The 15,956-nt window shown below is 38.2% G+C and overlaps 1 protein-coding gene across 3 annotated transcripts in view; it reads right to left on the bottom strand.

The window, feature by feature from the left end:
- Positions 1–8,954, bottom strand: part of wwc1 (WW and C2 domain containing 1) — a 389,372-nt gene extending 380,418 nt beyond the window's left edge. For all 3 annotated transcript variants that reach the window (XR_007936256.1, XM_028812925.2, XM_028812927.2), the window contains exon 1: positions 7,852–8,954. Coding sequence is in view for 2 of the 3 variants with exons in the window: in XM_028812925.2 (XP_028668758.1) it covers positions 7,852–7,970 (119 nt within the window). In the remaining variant the exon portion in view is untranslated. The remainder of the gene's footprint in view (positions 1–7,851) is intronic.
- Positions 8,955–15,956: the final 7,002 nt, after the last annotated feature.

Below are 15,956 nucleotides of genomic sequence, written 5' to 3'. Positions count from 1 at the left end.
TCTGACATTTCTTGATTGTCACATGGAAATAAAGTCAACAGGTTAAAGATCTTTATGGAGTAATATGTGTATTTGCATGGGCGGCGTGACTTATCGATTTTACAAATTTTCAAGATTAAATTTTTTTTTCATATATGCACACCATGAACTGCAAAACATGAAAATAAAAGAAAAAAAAATCTTTCAAAAAATGTTTCTTAATAATGGAAGTACTGTTATCACTAATACTTCAACTCAAAATGTAACCTGTTAACAAATGTTCTAAACAAACTGTAGGACACATGATATTTACCATCATGTTATGCAAAAATGAAAGAGAAAATGAGAAACAGACAGAGTTTAAACAGTGACCAGTATGTTATTATAGTGCATTTGTTTAAAAACCCGACACCACCTGTCCTTCAAACTGTTTTTTATTTAAATTACACCTTTTATGGATTGTGTTTAGGCAATAACTAGGTGTGGAAAAACAAGCATGCTATTTATTCAGGGCACCACCTCTATCCATATTCTATACAGAAAGATAAAAAGACATATGTTAATCAGACGTTTTAAGCAACTGAATAACAATCTAACAATCACAACAGTTATCAATAAGCAATGTCTTGGATGCTACAAATCTAAAAAACAACTTACACTGCTAACCTTCAATTACATAAGGCATGATTGTAAAGTGGTTGGAGCCACTGATTCACAGCTCCAGTATTCTGCGACAGTCACCTGAGCAACAATATAGAACTTCCATATGTTCCTTGTGCATATGTGAGATTTACACAAAGTACCCATATCTTCTAAAAACATCAAGAGAAATTCTGCGTTAACTGTATTGGTACATTGTAAATGGCCATAGAGTGTCACACTGAAATGGTGATTATCCAGGGTTTCCTGTATTGTGCCCAGGTGCTACAGGGATAGATGCCAGCTCTAAGGGATCCACAACTGGATTAAGCAGCAGCATTAAATGAATAGATGGATGACAGCCCTTTATTCACACACTTTATCATATTTATGTAAAATAAATCTCAAATCTTTCTAAAAAAAAATGACAAATCTTTCTAAAATAGTATCTACATAAACAAAGCTGACAAGGTAGGAAGATGGATGAATAGATGGTAAATGTACAGCAGCAAATCACGTTTAACATAATGTCAGTTCATGTACAAAGGAGTAACTGCATTAAAAGCATTATTTCTTAAAGTATATGGCTTAAGTTTCATCAGTGTTTCAGCATACATCTTGACTTGGCATTTGAATGTATTAAAAGTTCACATTATGCACTCATTTTTCAGTTGGATTCACATCACCTCAAATCAAATATTAAAACAAATGCTCATCCAGTCAGCCTATGCAGATTGTGAATCTTTAGCTAGGTAACTGTGCCAGTTAAACTTTAAAAACAGTCTAAGAAATCACAACATCCTGTCCCGTCTGCACAATATAGATGTAACTTGACATATTAAGACTGCATAAGCACTTTGAGTTTGAGAAAGACAAAGTAAAAATAATGTACATTAATAAAATTACTCGTATTACTGTTTCAGTACCGTCAGTGTGATTTGGAGTGTCACAGAACTCACAATATAAAACTGTGTACGTAATAAGTAAGCAATTTGTGTGTGGATTTTAAAACACCTGGTATCAAAAACTGCTTCCTCTATTTCTCCTGCTACTATGTGAAAACAACATTGTCTTTTTCTTAGTATGTTTACATATTTGTTAACAGTTTACGGCAGTGGGAGAACAAGATCAAAAGGCATAAACATAAAAATGATACAACATTCTCAAACCTGCTTAATCCAATTCAGGGACAAGACGGACCACAGTCTATAAGGACCGCTGTGGCCTCAAAGCAGAATACAGCTCTCAACAGAGGGTGAAGTCCATTGTAGGAACCACTCAGGCACACACTCACATTACACTACATGATTTTTCTGGCGATTTCCAGTCATAACCTTCACTTATATAATCCTAAAAAATCATGGATGGACAGTTTCAGAGTGTACCCAAGAGTACCAGTCATGTAGCAGGACATCCCTAGAGAGCTCTGCTAATAGCCACAGCAAATCACAGTGGAGACACCCATGGATGATAGCTCATAGTACCGGTAATTAATTGCTCAACCTAAAGTACAAATGCACTCAATTTCCAGAAACAGAAAAACTAGCCCAATCAAATCTACAAGAAAAAGAAGAAGCGAGAAGAACATAGGGAGCTCCAAGAAATTAAAGAAAAAGTGAGATCTCGACCGTACAAACAGAGCTCATAGAAATTTGGAGCCAGCACAAAAGTCTATTTCACATTTCATCTTTACCATACCATGACAGACGGGAGAAAGAAGAAAAAGATCCTTAAAAAAAAAAAAAAAAAAAGGTATACTGCAAAAATATTTCAACATTTTGATACGTTCAGAGTGCAATAGGCAATCTGAAACTGTGCTAACAAGTTATGAGGGAGTCCCGTAATTGGTCAGCACGAGATTCCCGGTTGTGTAATCGGACATCCTCAAGACAATGAGCTCCAGCAACTGGAGTCACTGAATGTGGCATGATAAATGTGCTTCTTACACGGCCCATTACAAGTCAGCAATCACCCTAACCTGTACATCTCTGGGGAGGGGACATACCCGAAGGAAAACCCACACAGACACGAGGCGTATGTGCAATCTCCGCAAGGACTAAAACCAATGGTGATGTTTCAGACCCAGGACCCTGAATCCCTGAGGCACCAGCACTACTGTACTCCCTACACCAATGGTGAAGTCATAATTTGTTATGTGAATTTTTGTCATCTCCTTTGTTCATGTCAGATTTTATATATGTCCATTTAATCCTCTCCAATAAGAGGAAAGGATAACAGCAACATGATAACAACAAAATATGTTATTAACATAAAACCAACCATTGATAAACCTATATGATTATCTGATTATTAAGGTTTTCGGAGTATATCACGAAGGCTAAAGACTACGAAATATAAAAATTGTAACTTTCAAAATGGTTATGTGACAATGAAATAAACAATATATGTGTGAGGACCAGCTACAAGGCAGGAAGGCAGGAAGGCAGCCATGCCTTCAGTTACGGCTACTGGACCTTTGCAGTCTAACTGTACGACTTTGGACTGCATGAATGAAATATGCAAACATCACACAGCGGACAATGCAGCTGGGACTGAAACCAGGTTCAACTTACTGTGAGACCGAAATACCTTGACACAAAACCTCTTGCACAGAAATCACACACATTAATTAAAAATAATTTTTCCACTTTCTTATTTTAGCTAAAGTCAAGTTTAATGTCAAACAGCAGCTGTTTAAGCTCAAGCGTTCCATTCATAACTTTCTTGGTTTAATCAAATTGTGAGGATTCAAAGAAGAAATTGTTTTAATAATTGCTAACAGAAACATTTACTGTTCCATGACAGATTTTTTTTTAACTATATACACTGTACAGTATATTAAAAATGTGTTTTGGACTAGTATTTTGGCACATAACTAAACAATGAAGCCTGAGAATGTCAGCATAGCGTCTTGTAAATTTCATCTCTTCTTAGTCTTCATAATGATCCTTTTCTACTCCAGTTTCCTTCCACCAGCCATGACAAGCATTCAGGTTTAATGAGGATACAATATCACTTGTTTGTAAACTTTTTATAATAGTCTAGAAACTGGTTTTGTTACTCCTTAAGAACTGAAATTTATTTAAAGGCAAAGAATAACACTACAACACATACATTAAAAAATAAATGCATTTTATAGACATCAATATAACAAATGTATAACAAAACAAGTATAAATGAAATGACAAGTTTGAAAGCTGCAACTATCAGCATTTACATACATTTTAAAATCATTATACTAAACTTGCATATCAAAAATTGTTTAATTGGATTCAAAAAAAGGTGTGTTGTTTGTGTTGGCCATTTTCTCACAACCCAGAAACACACAAGTTAGGTGTCTGTGTGTGTAAAAGGATGGCACCTTGTCCAGTGCCTGTCCCTGCCTTATGCCCATTGCTTGTTTTCTTACTTGTGTATTAAGTGGTTTAGTCAGTTACTGTAATAAAAAAAAAAATCTGTAATGCCTTGTCGCCCCAAGTTTGTGTGGGATTCCTCCCACAGTATAAAAGGCATGCAAGTCAAGTGAAGCCTCACCAGTAATTGTTCCTTCCTTGTTTGCTATCTCTAATGAATGTTCTCCTGGGTTTCCAGCGGGTGCTCCAGTTTTCTACCACAGTGCAAAGGCAAGCAGGTTAGGTGAATTGGCAGTGCTAATTTGGTCCAGTGTGTGTGTCCATCCTGTGATGGGGTTTCTGGCTTGTACTCAAGGCATGCTGGGATAGGCTCTGGCTTCCCCCATGACTCTATTCCCAGTATGTGGGTTTGGAAAATGAATGGATGGATTCTCACTTTATCACAACTTGAAAGGTATAATAGTATTTTCAGGTAATAATGAAGCATTATTTTGGAACAGGTAGTCAAAAACATTTTACTTCTTAAGAGAAATAGCACTTCATCATTATTTAAGGTACAATGCCAACTTCCTGAAAACCCGTACACAGAACTGCAAAACACACACCAAAATACAAACAACATCTGAAGCAGTCCTATTTTCCTAAGAACTGGCAAGGTCTCCAAACCCCAGGTCAAAAACTACGACTACAGAAGAATGCGGTCAACCACAGTTGACTTGCTGTTAATGCCTAAAAAAATTAGATGACAGGAAATCTGTGAACAGAATGTGAACATGCTCCACACCGCAAAACACTCCCTTCACACAATATTTTACTTAAGACTTTGTTTATAGTTGGGCAAATTTCAATTGGCTTGGAACTGCTGAATTTATCTGCCAAATGATTATGCTTCATTTTAAACTCGACACTTGGGAAGGGGGCGGTTATAATTTAGTATTTCAAAACTACTGTTAAAATGTGGTACTTTCTGAAATGACATTATTTTGGCATTTACAAAGTAAAAAAAAAAAAAAATTAAACTTTTCAAAGTAAACAGTGCATATCCCCTTAACTCAAATAAGCACTGGTATCAAAGGCAGAGTTTAACCTTTGGTAAAAGCAACTTAATTCTTTATTTCTTTTTAAATGGAGACAAGGAAGAAAGTTCAAAAGCATGTTTTGCCTTTCCTTTCTCTCTCTCTCTCTCTCTCTCTCTTATTCCTCCCTTTCTGGAATGCATTCTAGGAATGCGGTTCTGGGTTTTTGTTTACACTTTTACCCTCTCAGTAACTTAGATACCAGGGTGACCTGTCGCATTCCACCGATCCAATAAAGCGCCGGCCCTCCCCCACACCTTTTTTAATATTCAGACAGTTCCATATAAATTAGCTTCCAGTCTTCACAAACACACTCAAACCACTCCAGTGAGGTCTGCTTTTCTAAGGAAAACCAGCTTTTACTCAAATCATTTCTTTTTTCTTCAGCAAATCCTAGCTTTGCACAAACATTCTGGAATTTGTTAATTGATACAAGAAACCTAAGCTGTTAAGCAGCTCCGTGCATTAACATATTTACATGATAAGTCATTTGCTGGTGTTATTTATTTTAAAGATTTTTAGCCTTCATGAATTCCTGCACTTTTAGATCTACAGGTGTTTGTTACACAATATTGCTTTAAGCATATCAAATAGAAGATCACTTTATTTGAAGATTTTCTGCATTTAAACAACTGTTGCAATTTATTCTATATTTTTTTCCCATCATCTCAACCATCTTACACGCATACTTTATAAAACCAAGGACATTATAAATTTTAGATATGCCTACAGTATTTGTCAAGATGTACTGTATGCGAATATTAAAAAAAAAAAAAAAAAAAACTGATTTTCTTCACATTCTGAAAACTCAAAAAATAAAAAAAGCCTTCAATATATAATACAGCAAGTGAAAACCAATTTAAATTCATGCTCTGCATCACTCCAAAACATGTTTTCAGAGATAAGAAAAAGTTAACACCATGTGATTTATATGTCACAATTTCATACAGAAATGTGTTGTTCAAAGAAAGAATGTAGAAGAAAAAAATAATATACAGGACTAAAAAAAATTAAAAATAAATACAAAATTATTCAATATAGGTCAGTAACATAAAAGTAAGAGACCTGAAGTGTGGCTCATATCACTACTAACTAAACTCATTTTCAAAGTCCCAATTCAAAGGTAAATCTGATGCTATGGTCTGATGAAGTCTTTAACTCTGTTTTACTAAATTCACGAGTTAATAAACTGACAGCTAGAACTGTGGTAACAAGACTGATGGGGGAAAAAACAAATCAAACAAAATAGATTTAAAACTTAGTATCACTAAATTATTTCTGACAAAAATACATTTTTAAAATCTAAGGGAAATAATTTGGATGGGTTAGCAACTTCTGTATTTCCCTCATGCCCATATTACACTCTTACACAATTACCGAATAAGCAATAAAACAAGCCTCATTAGCATCTCTACAAAGTACAATACCACAAATCTGAAGAACAACTACTCTTGATCCTTTGTGAGTTGCATTACCTACACTTGGCATTGGTTAACAGCAATAAGAAAGAAAACAAAGAAATATATAAAATAATAACCTTTACTATCACAAATCACATAAGCAGAATCCTGATACAATTGCTTGAAGAGTGTACTATTGGATGGACCGAGTTTCTAAATGTACTACATACATTATACATATGTAGTGTAGTACACCACACACATAAAAAATGATATTATATATCACACATAGGAAGGTAACCATAAAACTAGCTTATAGCTTTATACACACATCTATATTAGAGGTGGCAAACTCCCATCCTGGAGTGCCGCAGTGGCTGCAGGTTTTCATTCTAACCCTTTTCCTTAGCAATGACCAGTTTTCATTGCTAATTAACTTTTTTCCCTTCATTTTAATAGCCCTGTTTTTAAGGATTCAGTGCTCCGAATTAATTATTTTCTTCATTAAATGACAGCCAAACAGAAATCAAATGTGAAACAAGTCAACAGTTGGCCAGCTAAATTGGGGCTTCAAACTCCAACTAATTTCACTCCAACCAGTTTCTTAATGAGACGCCAATTCTTGCTGTTAATTAAACTGGTTATTTAATTCTATGGTTTGTTGCTGCTCTTATTCTGACACAGCAGACATTTCCATAACTGTCGATTTTCTTTTTTATCTAAGAACATTGTCAAAATGTTTTGGGGACCTGAGAGATCAACCTTACTGAGACCTTCACCTTTCTTTATTTTCAGATAGTGTGTGATGGGCACAGATGAGCTGGTCATGTGGCACCTTGTTTTGTGTCTCATTATTGTTTGGCAGCTAATTAAAGAAAAAGAAACAACTAAGGGGCCTGAATCAAGTTAATTAAAATTAAGGCAAAAGAAGTTAATTAGCAGCAAAAACTAATGAAGAAGATGGTTAGAATGAAAACATGCAGCCACTGCAGCACTCCAGGACTGGAGTTTGCCACCCCTGATCTCATATTATATATATATATATATATATACACACACACACAAACACACACATAGGAAGGTAACCATAAAGATAGCTTTTTCAATGAACTACCACATGAATTTCAATAATATAAAGTTCCCTCTGACAAGTGCTATACTTAATAAAATGGGAATTTCTAACTAAATCCTGCTTCTACCCCAAATTACTTCTTTCCTTTTTTTAAAAAAAAACCTGATACCTGGCCGGTACTGCCAATGGTTAAATGTGAACACACCAATACTTTGCACTCGATTGTTCTGTGTCTGTGACAGGCGCTATATATGCAGGTTCACTTTTGAGAGACTTTCTTATTCCCCTTTAATTGTTTTTATAGCCTACTTGCTAGCTCTGAAGGGACTTACCTGTCTCTTGGGTCGATCCAACTTGTGGTTTTAGTTTTGTGATCAATATAATAAACTTTTCCGTCGAAATCTTGGGCCTCTTCCCAACCCTCTGGCAACGGCAGCTCCTTCCTTGGCATCTCCAGCAAGTCACCATGTAATCCACTTTATCTCAAAGCCATTCCTGGTATATAGTTGTAAAGTGTGGGGCAATACTCCACATTTAACTGGTAATTGATTCAGTCATCTTGAGGCACGTCCCATTTCTTCGAGGTACATGGTTGATAAGTTAGAAAAAAAATTATAAAACTTTTTTTCCCTCGTTTACTCAAATAACGTTTTCATACAACATTAGTGAACACATTTAACCGGGGGTACTTCAAGTGCTGACCTATATATAAATTCAGCGACTCACTGAAATTTAACACTGGTGATGTAAAGAATGCTTTTCTTCATTCTCACTGCACAAAAGCAGCTTGGAAATAAAAATTAAAAACACAAGTTCACGCACAGAAATTACCGAGCTGGACAATTAAAAAGTGTTAATGTTTCATATTTTAAAAAGCAGTTCTTCACAGCAATACGCATTCCAGAATGCGCTATTGATAGCTGCAGCAGCAGCAGAACAACACAACAACAAGTTCTAGGCACCCTTTTTCTGTTGATGTTGCCGACTTTCTTTCAATCAACTTGCCCCGTTTTCCCCATGTTGCTGGATGGCTGCTCCGGTTTCTTCAGCTCTCCACCGCTCCCCTTTTCAAAATCCGACTTTAATACCAAATAATTGAGGGCACCTCTCAGCTTCAAACGGCTACAGTTCACGGCGAAAAACAGCTTCTTAAATATTTAAAAAGCCTCTTTCAGTGCCCCCTCTGAACGTCCACCATGTTTCTCCCGTTTCATTAGAACCAAAATTCAGTTATCCCCGGGAAGATTTCGTGGGTGTGCTGCAAAACGGAGTACCTTCAAACGTCCACAATTCCAGACCTTAAAAAAAACAACTTTTTCTCAGTCGACAGCTTTATTTTTGTTAAGAAACGCTCTTTCTTAAAGGGACCGCTTCGCTCGCTCTTTCGTTCGTTCGTTCTCCCCGGTGGTTGTTTCGATCGTGATGCTGCTGAGGGAATTACGTCATCCAGGTGATTACCGTATTACCCGTAAAACACCCTCGACCAGGAAATGTGGTAACTTTTAGAATAAACCGCAGCACAAAATCCAAAGAGAATGATTCATTAGATCTCCTCTTGTGTTTAATCAGATTCTGTAGGCTTTGGCTTATTGTGAACATTTCCTATTGAATTTCAAACAGATCTGCTTGGTAGAAAAACCAAAATGTAAGCCTATTTTAATAATTCACCAAAAATAAAATAAAATTGGTTTTTAAATATTTTACTGAATCAACCACTACATTTGCTTGAGTATACTGTTTTGGAAGCTTTATAGATAAATAAAACAGGCTTAACAATAATACTAAAATCCCTTCATCTACTATAAAATCTGTTTAATCCAGTTCAGTACCACAGGGTGCCAAACCTCAACCTGGCACCACTGGAAAAACATTAATGTAGTCTTTTTCAAATGCAAATTTGGAGACAAGTAAATACTGAAAAAAGTGAGGATACTTTTTTTTTTGAGAATACTTTTTCAAGGCACTGTAAAAAAAAAAGAAATAAATAGTAGATGCAAGGGGTAAAACTGTAAGGGTGGTAGCATGAAGGGGGCATAACAGTTGCTGTTAGCTGTAAAGTTGGGTAATGGATTATTGTGCTATTTAATTGAACTTTCTTCCGATTGTTCATGAGAATGTATAAACTCTACAAAATGTCAGTAGCAGGATTTGAACCTAGGATACTGGAGCCATGAGGTGACAGTGTGACCCACTCTCATATGTATGTCTTGTGGAAACCCGTGGGGTGCATACAGCCACCCTAACCTGACCCGACACAGACAGGCAGAGACACGGCTTTGCCACACTGCACACGTTTATTTATGTGGGGAAGCGCTTTTTCTCTGCTCCCCACAGCACAGTACACAAAGCACCAAATGCACAGTCCAACACAAAAGCCTTTCCTCCTTCTTCTTCCTCCGCCTCCAGTGCTCTCCCAAAAAGCTTCGTCCACCTCCTCCCGACTCTGGCTCCCTGCGTAGTGCTGTCTGGCTCCTTTTATTGGACACCCGAAAGGACTCCAGGCATCCAACTAGTTTCTTCCGGCAACACTTCCGGGTGTGGCAGAAGTGCTGCTGAATAGGGCTCAGGAAATGTCCAGGAGACCCCTGGTGGTGGCTCGAAACCCATGGCCCTGCTGCAAGCCAGGGGGAGGGGGGGCTACCCTCTAGTGTTCCAGGGGAGATAATGTCCTGAATAAACTCTCTCCCCCAGTCCTTCCATGATCAAGGCATCCTGGCCAGGCAAGGGCCCTGGCAGTCCGGCACAGTCTGAATATCCCTCTATCTATCTATCTCTTATATAGTGCCTTTCCTATCTATCTATCTAATCTGATATACAAGTAAGCCCGCGATTCGCTAGCGAATCGGAAATCCAAGAATGGCAATCAGTTTCTGTTCCGTCCGATATTTGGATGGATGACATATCATGGAGGGTGGGTGCGTCTGGGGAAATGTCATTTAATTAAATAAGCATATCTGTACTAAAGCGGTTTCGTTTTGTGGAGACGTGATTCTGTTGCCTTTGCTGACACCGACTGCTGGCAGAGTGGATCACAGCAAGTTTAGTTTACAGGTTGTGGTGTTCATGTGCCAGCCACTGAGTCTGGGAAGCCGCTGGTTTAGAGTCTGTGATCGTTATGTGATCTATATTACTGGCACAGTGGATTAGAGCAAGTGTAGCTGACAGGTTGTGTTGTTTGGGCGCCACCTACTGACTCTGGGAAGCTGCTGCGTTTTGGGAAGCCGCTGCGTTTGACTCTGGGGCGGGCGCCACGGCGCATTACGTTGTGTTATTTGGGAGCCACCTACTGACTCTGGGAAGCCGCCGCGTTTTGGGAAGTCGCTGCGTTTGACTCTGGGGCGGGTGCCGCCGTGTTTTGGGAAGCCGCTGCTTATTTCTATCAATTAACAATGCAAAGTGAATGAACAGAAGTGAAATCTAAATCAAATCAATATTTGGTGTGACCACCCATTGCCTTCAAAACTGCATCAGTTCTTCTAGGTACACTTGCACACAGTTTTTGAAAGAACTCAGCAGGAAGGTTGTTCCAAACATCTTGGAGAACTAACCACAGATCTTCTGTGGATGTAGACTGAGTTAAATCCTTCTGTCTCTCCATGAGAGATGCACTCGATGATGTTGAGATCGGGGCTCAGTGCGGGCCATACCACCACTTCCAAGACTCTTTGCTCTTCTTTATGCTGAAGATAGTTCTTAATGACATTGGTTGTCCTGCTGCAGAATAAATTTAGGGCCAATGAGACACATCCCAGATGGTATTGCATGATGGATAAGTATCTGCTTATATTTCTCAGCATTGAGGATACCATTAATCTTGACCAAATCTCCAACTCAATTTGCAGAAATGCAGACCCAAATATGCAAGGAACCTCCACCATGTTTCACTGTTGCTTGCAGACATTCATTATTGTACTGCTCTCCAGCCCTTCAGTGAACAAACTGCCTTCTGCTACAGCCAAATATCTCAAATTTTGACTCATTAGTCCAATTTTTCTGCACCCCAATTTTTATATTTTTGTGCATACTTGAGTCTCTTGGCCTTGTTTCCATGTCTGAGGCATGGCTTTCGGCTGCAATTCTTCCATGAAGACTTCTCCGGACAGTAGATGGGTGTACCTGGGTCCCACAGGTTTCTGCCAGTTCTGAGATGATGGCTTTGCTGGACATCTTCCAGTCTTGAAGGAAAGTAAGCATGATGTGTCTTTCATCTGCCACACTAAGTTTCCTTGGTGGACCACTGCATCTACAGTCCTCAACGTTGCCCGTTTCTTTGTTCTTCTTCAAAAGAGCCTGAACAGCACATCTTGAAACCCTAATCTGCTTTGAGGTCTTTGCCTGGGAGAGACCTTGCTGATGTAGTATAACTACCTTGTGTCTTGCTGCTGTGTGCCTATGACCTGTGACATGAAACTGTCATCCACAACTTCACCTTGGTAGCAAAGTTTGGCTGCTCCTCGCCCAATTTTAAGCCTCCTCCTCCTCCTGTTTCTGTTTCAGTTATTGACTGTGTTTCAACCTACATATGAAAATGATGATCATTAGCACCTGTTTGATATCATCGGTTAATCGTACACCTGACTAGAATCCTACATAATTTCGGCCTTTGCTCAAGTGTGCAGTACCTATCAGAATCAATGCTGGTTTGAAGGCAAAGGGTAGTCATGCCAAATATTGACTGGACTTTTTCTTCTGTTAGCTCACTTTGCATTTTGTAAATTGATAAAAATAAACAATTACTTTTTCTTTACTTTTATTGAATGTATTTAAATCATGCAACATTCCATACAATCAAGTCAAACTTAACAAACTAAATTCAATTCAACCCCCACCCATGAAAAGGAGAGAAAGGCCAACAGCCAGAGTAAAAACAATTAGAATTTATATTTGTGAAAGCATTCTTACTTTACAACACATTTTTTTCACACCTGCCTAAAACGTTTGCACAGCACTTTATCTATCTATCTATTTATAGAAAACATTCCTGTTGTAGATCAATTTCTGCTTTTCCTAGTCACTGACTTTGGCTTTTGTTGATGTTCATCGGAAAACACAATTAAAAAAAAAAAAATTATTTCTTTGAATTGAAACAGATAATTAGTAGGAATTTTGGGTATTAATATAATTTCACCCTGCAGCACATTTTGTAAAACGTATAGCTTCAATCACTTGCTTCGCCCCCTGCTTGCTTTGCTCACCAACCCCCCATCCCTCTCGGCCTGCGCTACGCACCAGCCACTGCACGTCTCTGCCACTCGCATTGTGAAGAGGGGGGCTGAACGCACCCCAAGGAGACATGGTTGCTCCTCTGAAACCCCCTCTTAAACGGTGATACAACGGGAAACAAATAGTTTGTTTTTTTTACCTCCTCTTTGCTCAATCAGCTGCTGCTGCCGCTGTGCCGCATGATCTGAATCTTGCGCGGTGCACTTCTGTCATATGACCTATGTCCATATATTTTCGATCTCTTTTCGCGTTGCCTTTTCGTCAATACCGAACTGAATTTTGATTCCGTGTTTGGAATTACATCGTGACAATGCAACGTATAACTGCCCGTGAGTGAATATCGTTTCTTTCTCTCTACAAGAAATGTGTCTGACAATATCTCGTGGGATATGAAAGTGTCTCTCTGAGAAAAACACATTTCATCTTGTCTCCTTCCAAGATTTTTTTTTTATAATAGAGAGATGACACTTTGATCTGTAGTCTAGTACTGTTAGAAAGTTTTGAAGGGTTCAAATTAAAAGCAGTATGCACTAAACGGTGATTTACATTCACTTATTACATACAGCATGGATGTTGACAGGCTTCACTTTTTGTTTTTTTAAGCATTGCACAGAAAAGAACAGGTGAAAAGAAATAATATGGTGGACCATGTACTGTACAGTACCCACCTCCTCTATGTTCTGTCCCTGGGGGGACCCCTTTACGGAGCTGCTCAAGCATTAAAACTGACCAAAGTATTCTGTCGCTCCTGGCTTGTACTGTACCCAGGGCTTGAAGTGGGCCGGTGCACTAACCTGCTTCTGCTTTGTGAACCGGAGCAAAGCGGCACATCACACTCTGACCTCCAAGGGGACGTCCCAGCTCTCTGAAATATTTTGTGCTTGTACTTCACCACCATGAGCTTCTGCTAACCACCCAGTTGTTCAAAGTATATGTACTGTATATAAGCAGGGTCAACAATCCAACAAGGACAAACACACCCTGTCAACTCCCAAATTTGTCTATATGTTATGTTGCACCACGCCGAGTAAGAAGAGCCAACAGGTTAGGGATTACAGCGTGTACCCAAGGACGTAACCTACTAAGGACTTCTTCTTTGCGCTTCATAGAACTTTCATCCTTCTACTTTGGCCTTCATTTGCATAAAGCAAAAGCTCCATTTCCCTGCATGATTCCTTCTCAGTGTTCAGTAAAAAAGGGTGTTGGGCCACTCACTACAGTATTATTATCTACAAATACTGACAAACAAAAAAGCATAGGGCAGCTAATTTTCTTTTAATATAAAATCACAGAAATTCAATCAAATCAGTCAACGCATTTTTGAGACTTTGGGGTAATTAGTTTTTCTGTTGTAGTGAGGTTTATACTCTTAAATATCAATATATCAAAATGACATTCCTTAATGGATACCTACTGGCCTGGATGTACAATCCTGCCAAAGTTCAGATTTTCAACTAAATGGGAAACAGTATTTGTGTTGATGAGTGAGTGACAGAGTGAGTGAGTCAACTTTGCACTTTATATTTATGTATATTATATGCTGAACGCTAGACAATGCTGAATGCTAAAGGGGAGCAATGGCTTCAATGTCATATTTTCTTGTTGGATCATTTCTAAGAAATGTGAAAAGAGCAGTGAAGTCTTTCCACTCCTTTAGCACTTGATTGTTGTATCATAGCCTGGGTTTATTGCTCGGCTTGTATTTATTGCCTGTTTTTGTTAACTTTGAATAATTGTTTTTCATGTTTCTGTGTAATTTCTCTTAGGTTCTATTGTGCCCTTTGTACTTTGTGGGTGGAGCTTCAAGAGGTGGAGCCACCAGAATGTCACCACTAAAGGACTGCCCACTAGCTTTAGCTGCAGAAGCAGAGAGCAGATCCTTTAGTGCAGTGGTCTCAAACTCCGGTCCTGGAGGGCCGCAGTGGCTACAGGTTTTCATTCTAACCTTTTTCTTCATTAGTGTCCTGTTTTTGCTGCTAATTAATTAAATTTCTTTTGAATTAATTTTAATTGACTTGCTCTTGAAGACTCAGACCCTTTGGTTTTTTTTTTTCCTTAATTAGCAACCAAACAAAAATGAACCAAAACATGACCAGCAAACTGTGTCCATCGTACAATATCTGAAAATAAAGAAAAATTAAGGTCTCAGGAATGATGATCTGCTCAGGTCTCCAAAACATTTTAATAGTGCTCTTAGAAAAGAGAAAATCAACAATTTCAGAAATGTCTGCTATTGCACAATGAAAGCAGCAACAAGCCATGGAATTAAAGAACGGGTTTAATTAACAACAAGAATCGGCACCTAATTAAGCAACTGGTTGGAGTCAAATTGGTTGGAGTTTGAGGCCCTGACTTAGTTGGTCTTCTGTTGGCTCACTTACTTCACATTTCACTTCTGTTTGGGTGCCATTTAAAGAAGGAAATGAAGTAATTCAGTGGAACGATGAAGAAATTCAGGGGCACAAACTTTAAAAAAACAAGTCAATTAAAATGAAAGGAAATGGAGTTAATTACCAGCACAAACAGGTCACCAATTAAGAGAAGGGTTAGAATGAAAACCTGCAGCCACTGGGCCCTCCAGGACCAGAGTTTGAGACCACTGCTTTAGTGGTACACTGAAGTTCATTGAGTGAGGTTCATCTGTGAGTATTGGATTTTCTGGTTTATTTGGAATTGTCACCATCTGATCTTGGTTTTTGATATTTGGATTGTGCATTGGGACTTGTTCACCAAGGACTGACTTTTAGACAATTAGTATTTTCTTTTTGAGATTTTCTAAATAAATATTCTCATTTATAAGGATTCTGCTCTGGGACATTTTTTTTCTGACCAAATGTTTAACAGTCCCCTTCCCTAGAATATGTCGATCCCTGCCAATAACAGGTCTTGTTTAATATCCTGACTTGTTAGTGTTTTAAGCCTGCAATCTCAGGTCATTTTTAAAATCGCTGACTTTTTTTTCCATTCCATTCTAATGATATCATCCAAATGATTTGAAGCCTAAAACGGATGAGTAATTTTCAGTTCCTCACTTTCTCCTCAGTTTCCTTCTTAGTATTTTATTAAACTAAATAGTTCATGATGAATACACATCATTGTAAATGGAAATAAGCTAGATGGCTCCTTTGTCATTTTAATGTTATTGTTAATAAGGAGCAATTCAAAATTGTGAAAGCGTCTCTTTAAGACTAAAATAAGCAATTAAGGGTTTGAA

The sequence above is a fragment of the Erpetoichthys calabaricus genome, chromosome 11 (genome assembly GCF_900747795.2).
Source record: "Erpetoichthys calabaricus chromosome 11, fErpCal1.3, whole genome shotgun sequence".
Taxonomy (NCBI): Eukaryota; Metazoa; Chordata; class Cladistia; order Polypteriformes; family Polypteridae; genus Erpetoichthys; species Erpetoichthys calabaricus.
The sequence above is the reverse complement of the archived record's forward strand: the minus strand, read 5'-3'. Positions and strand labels throughout refer to the sequence as shown.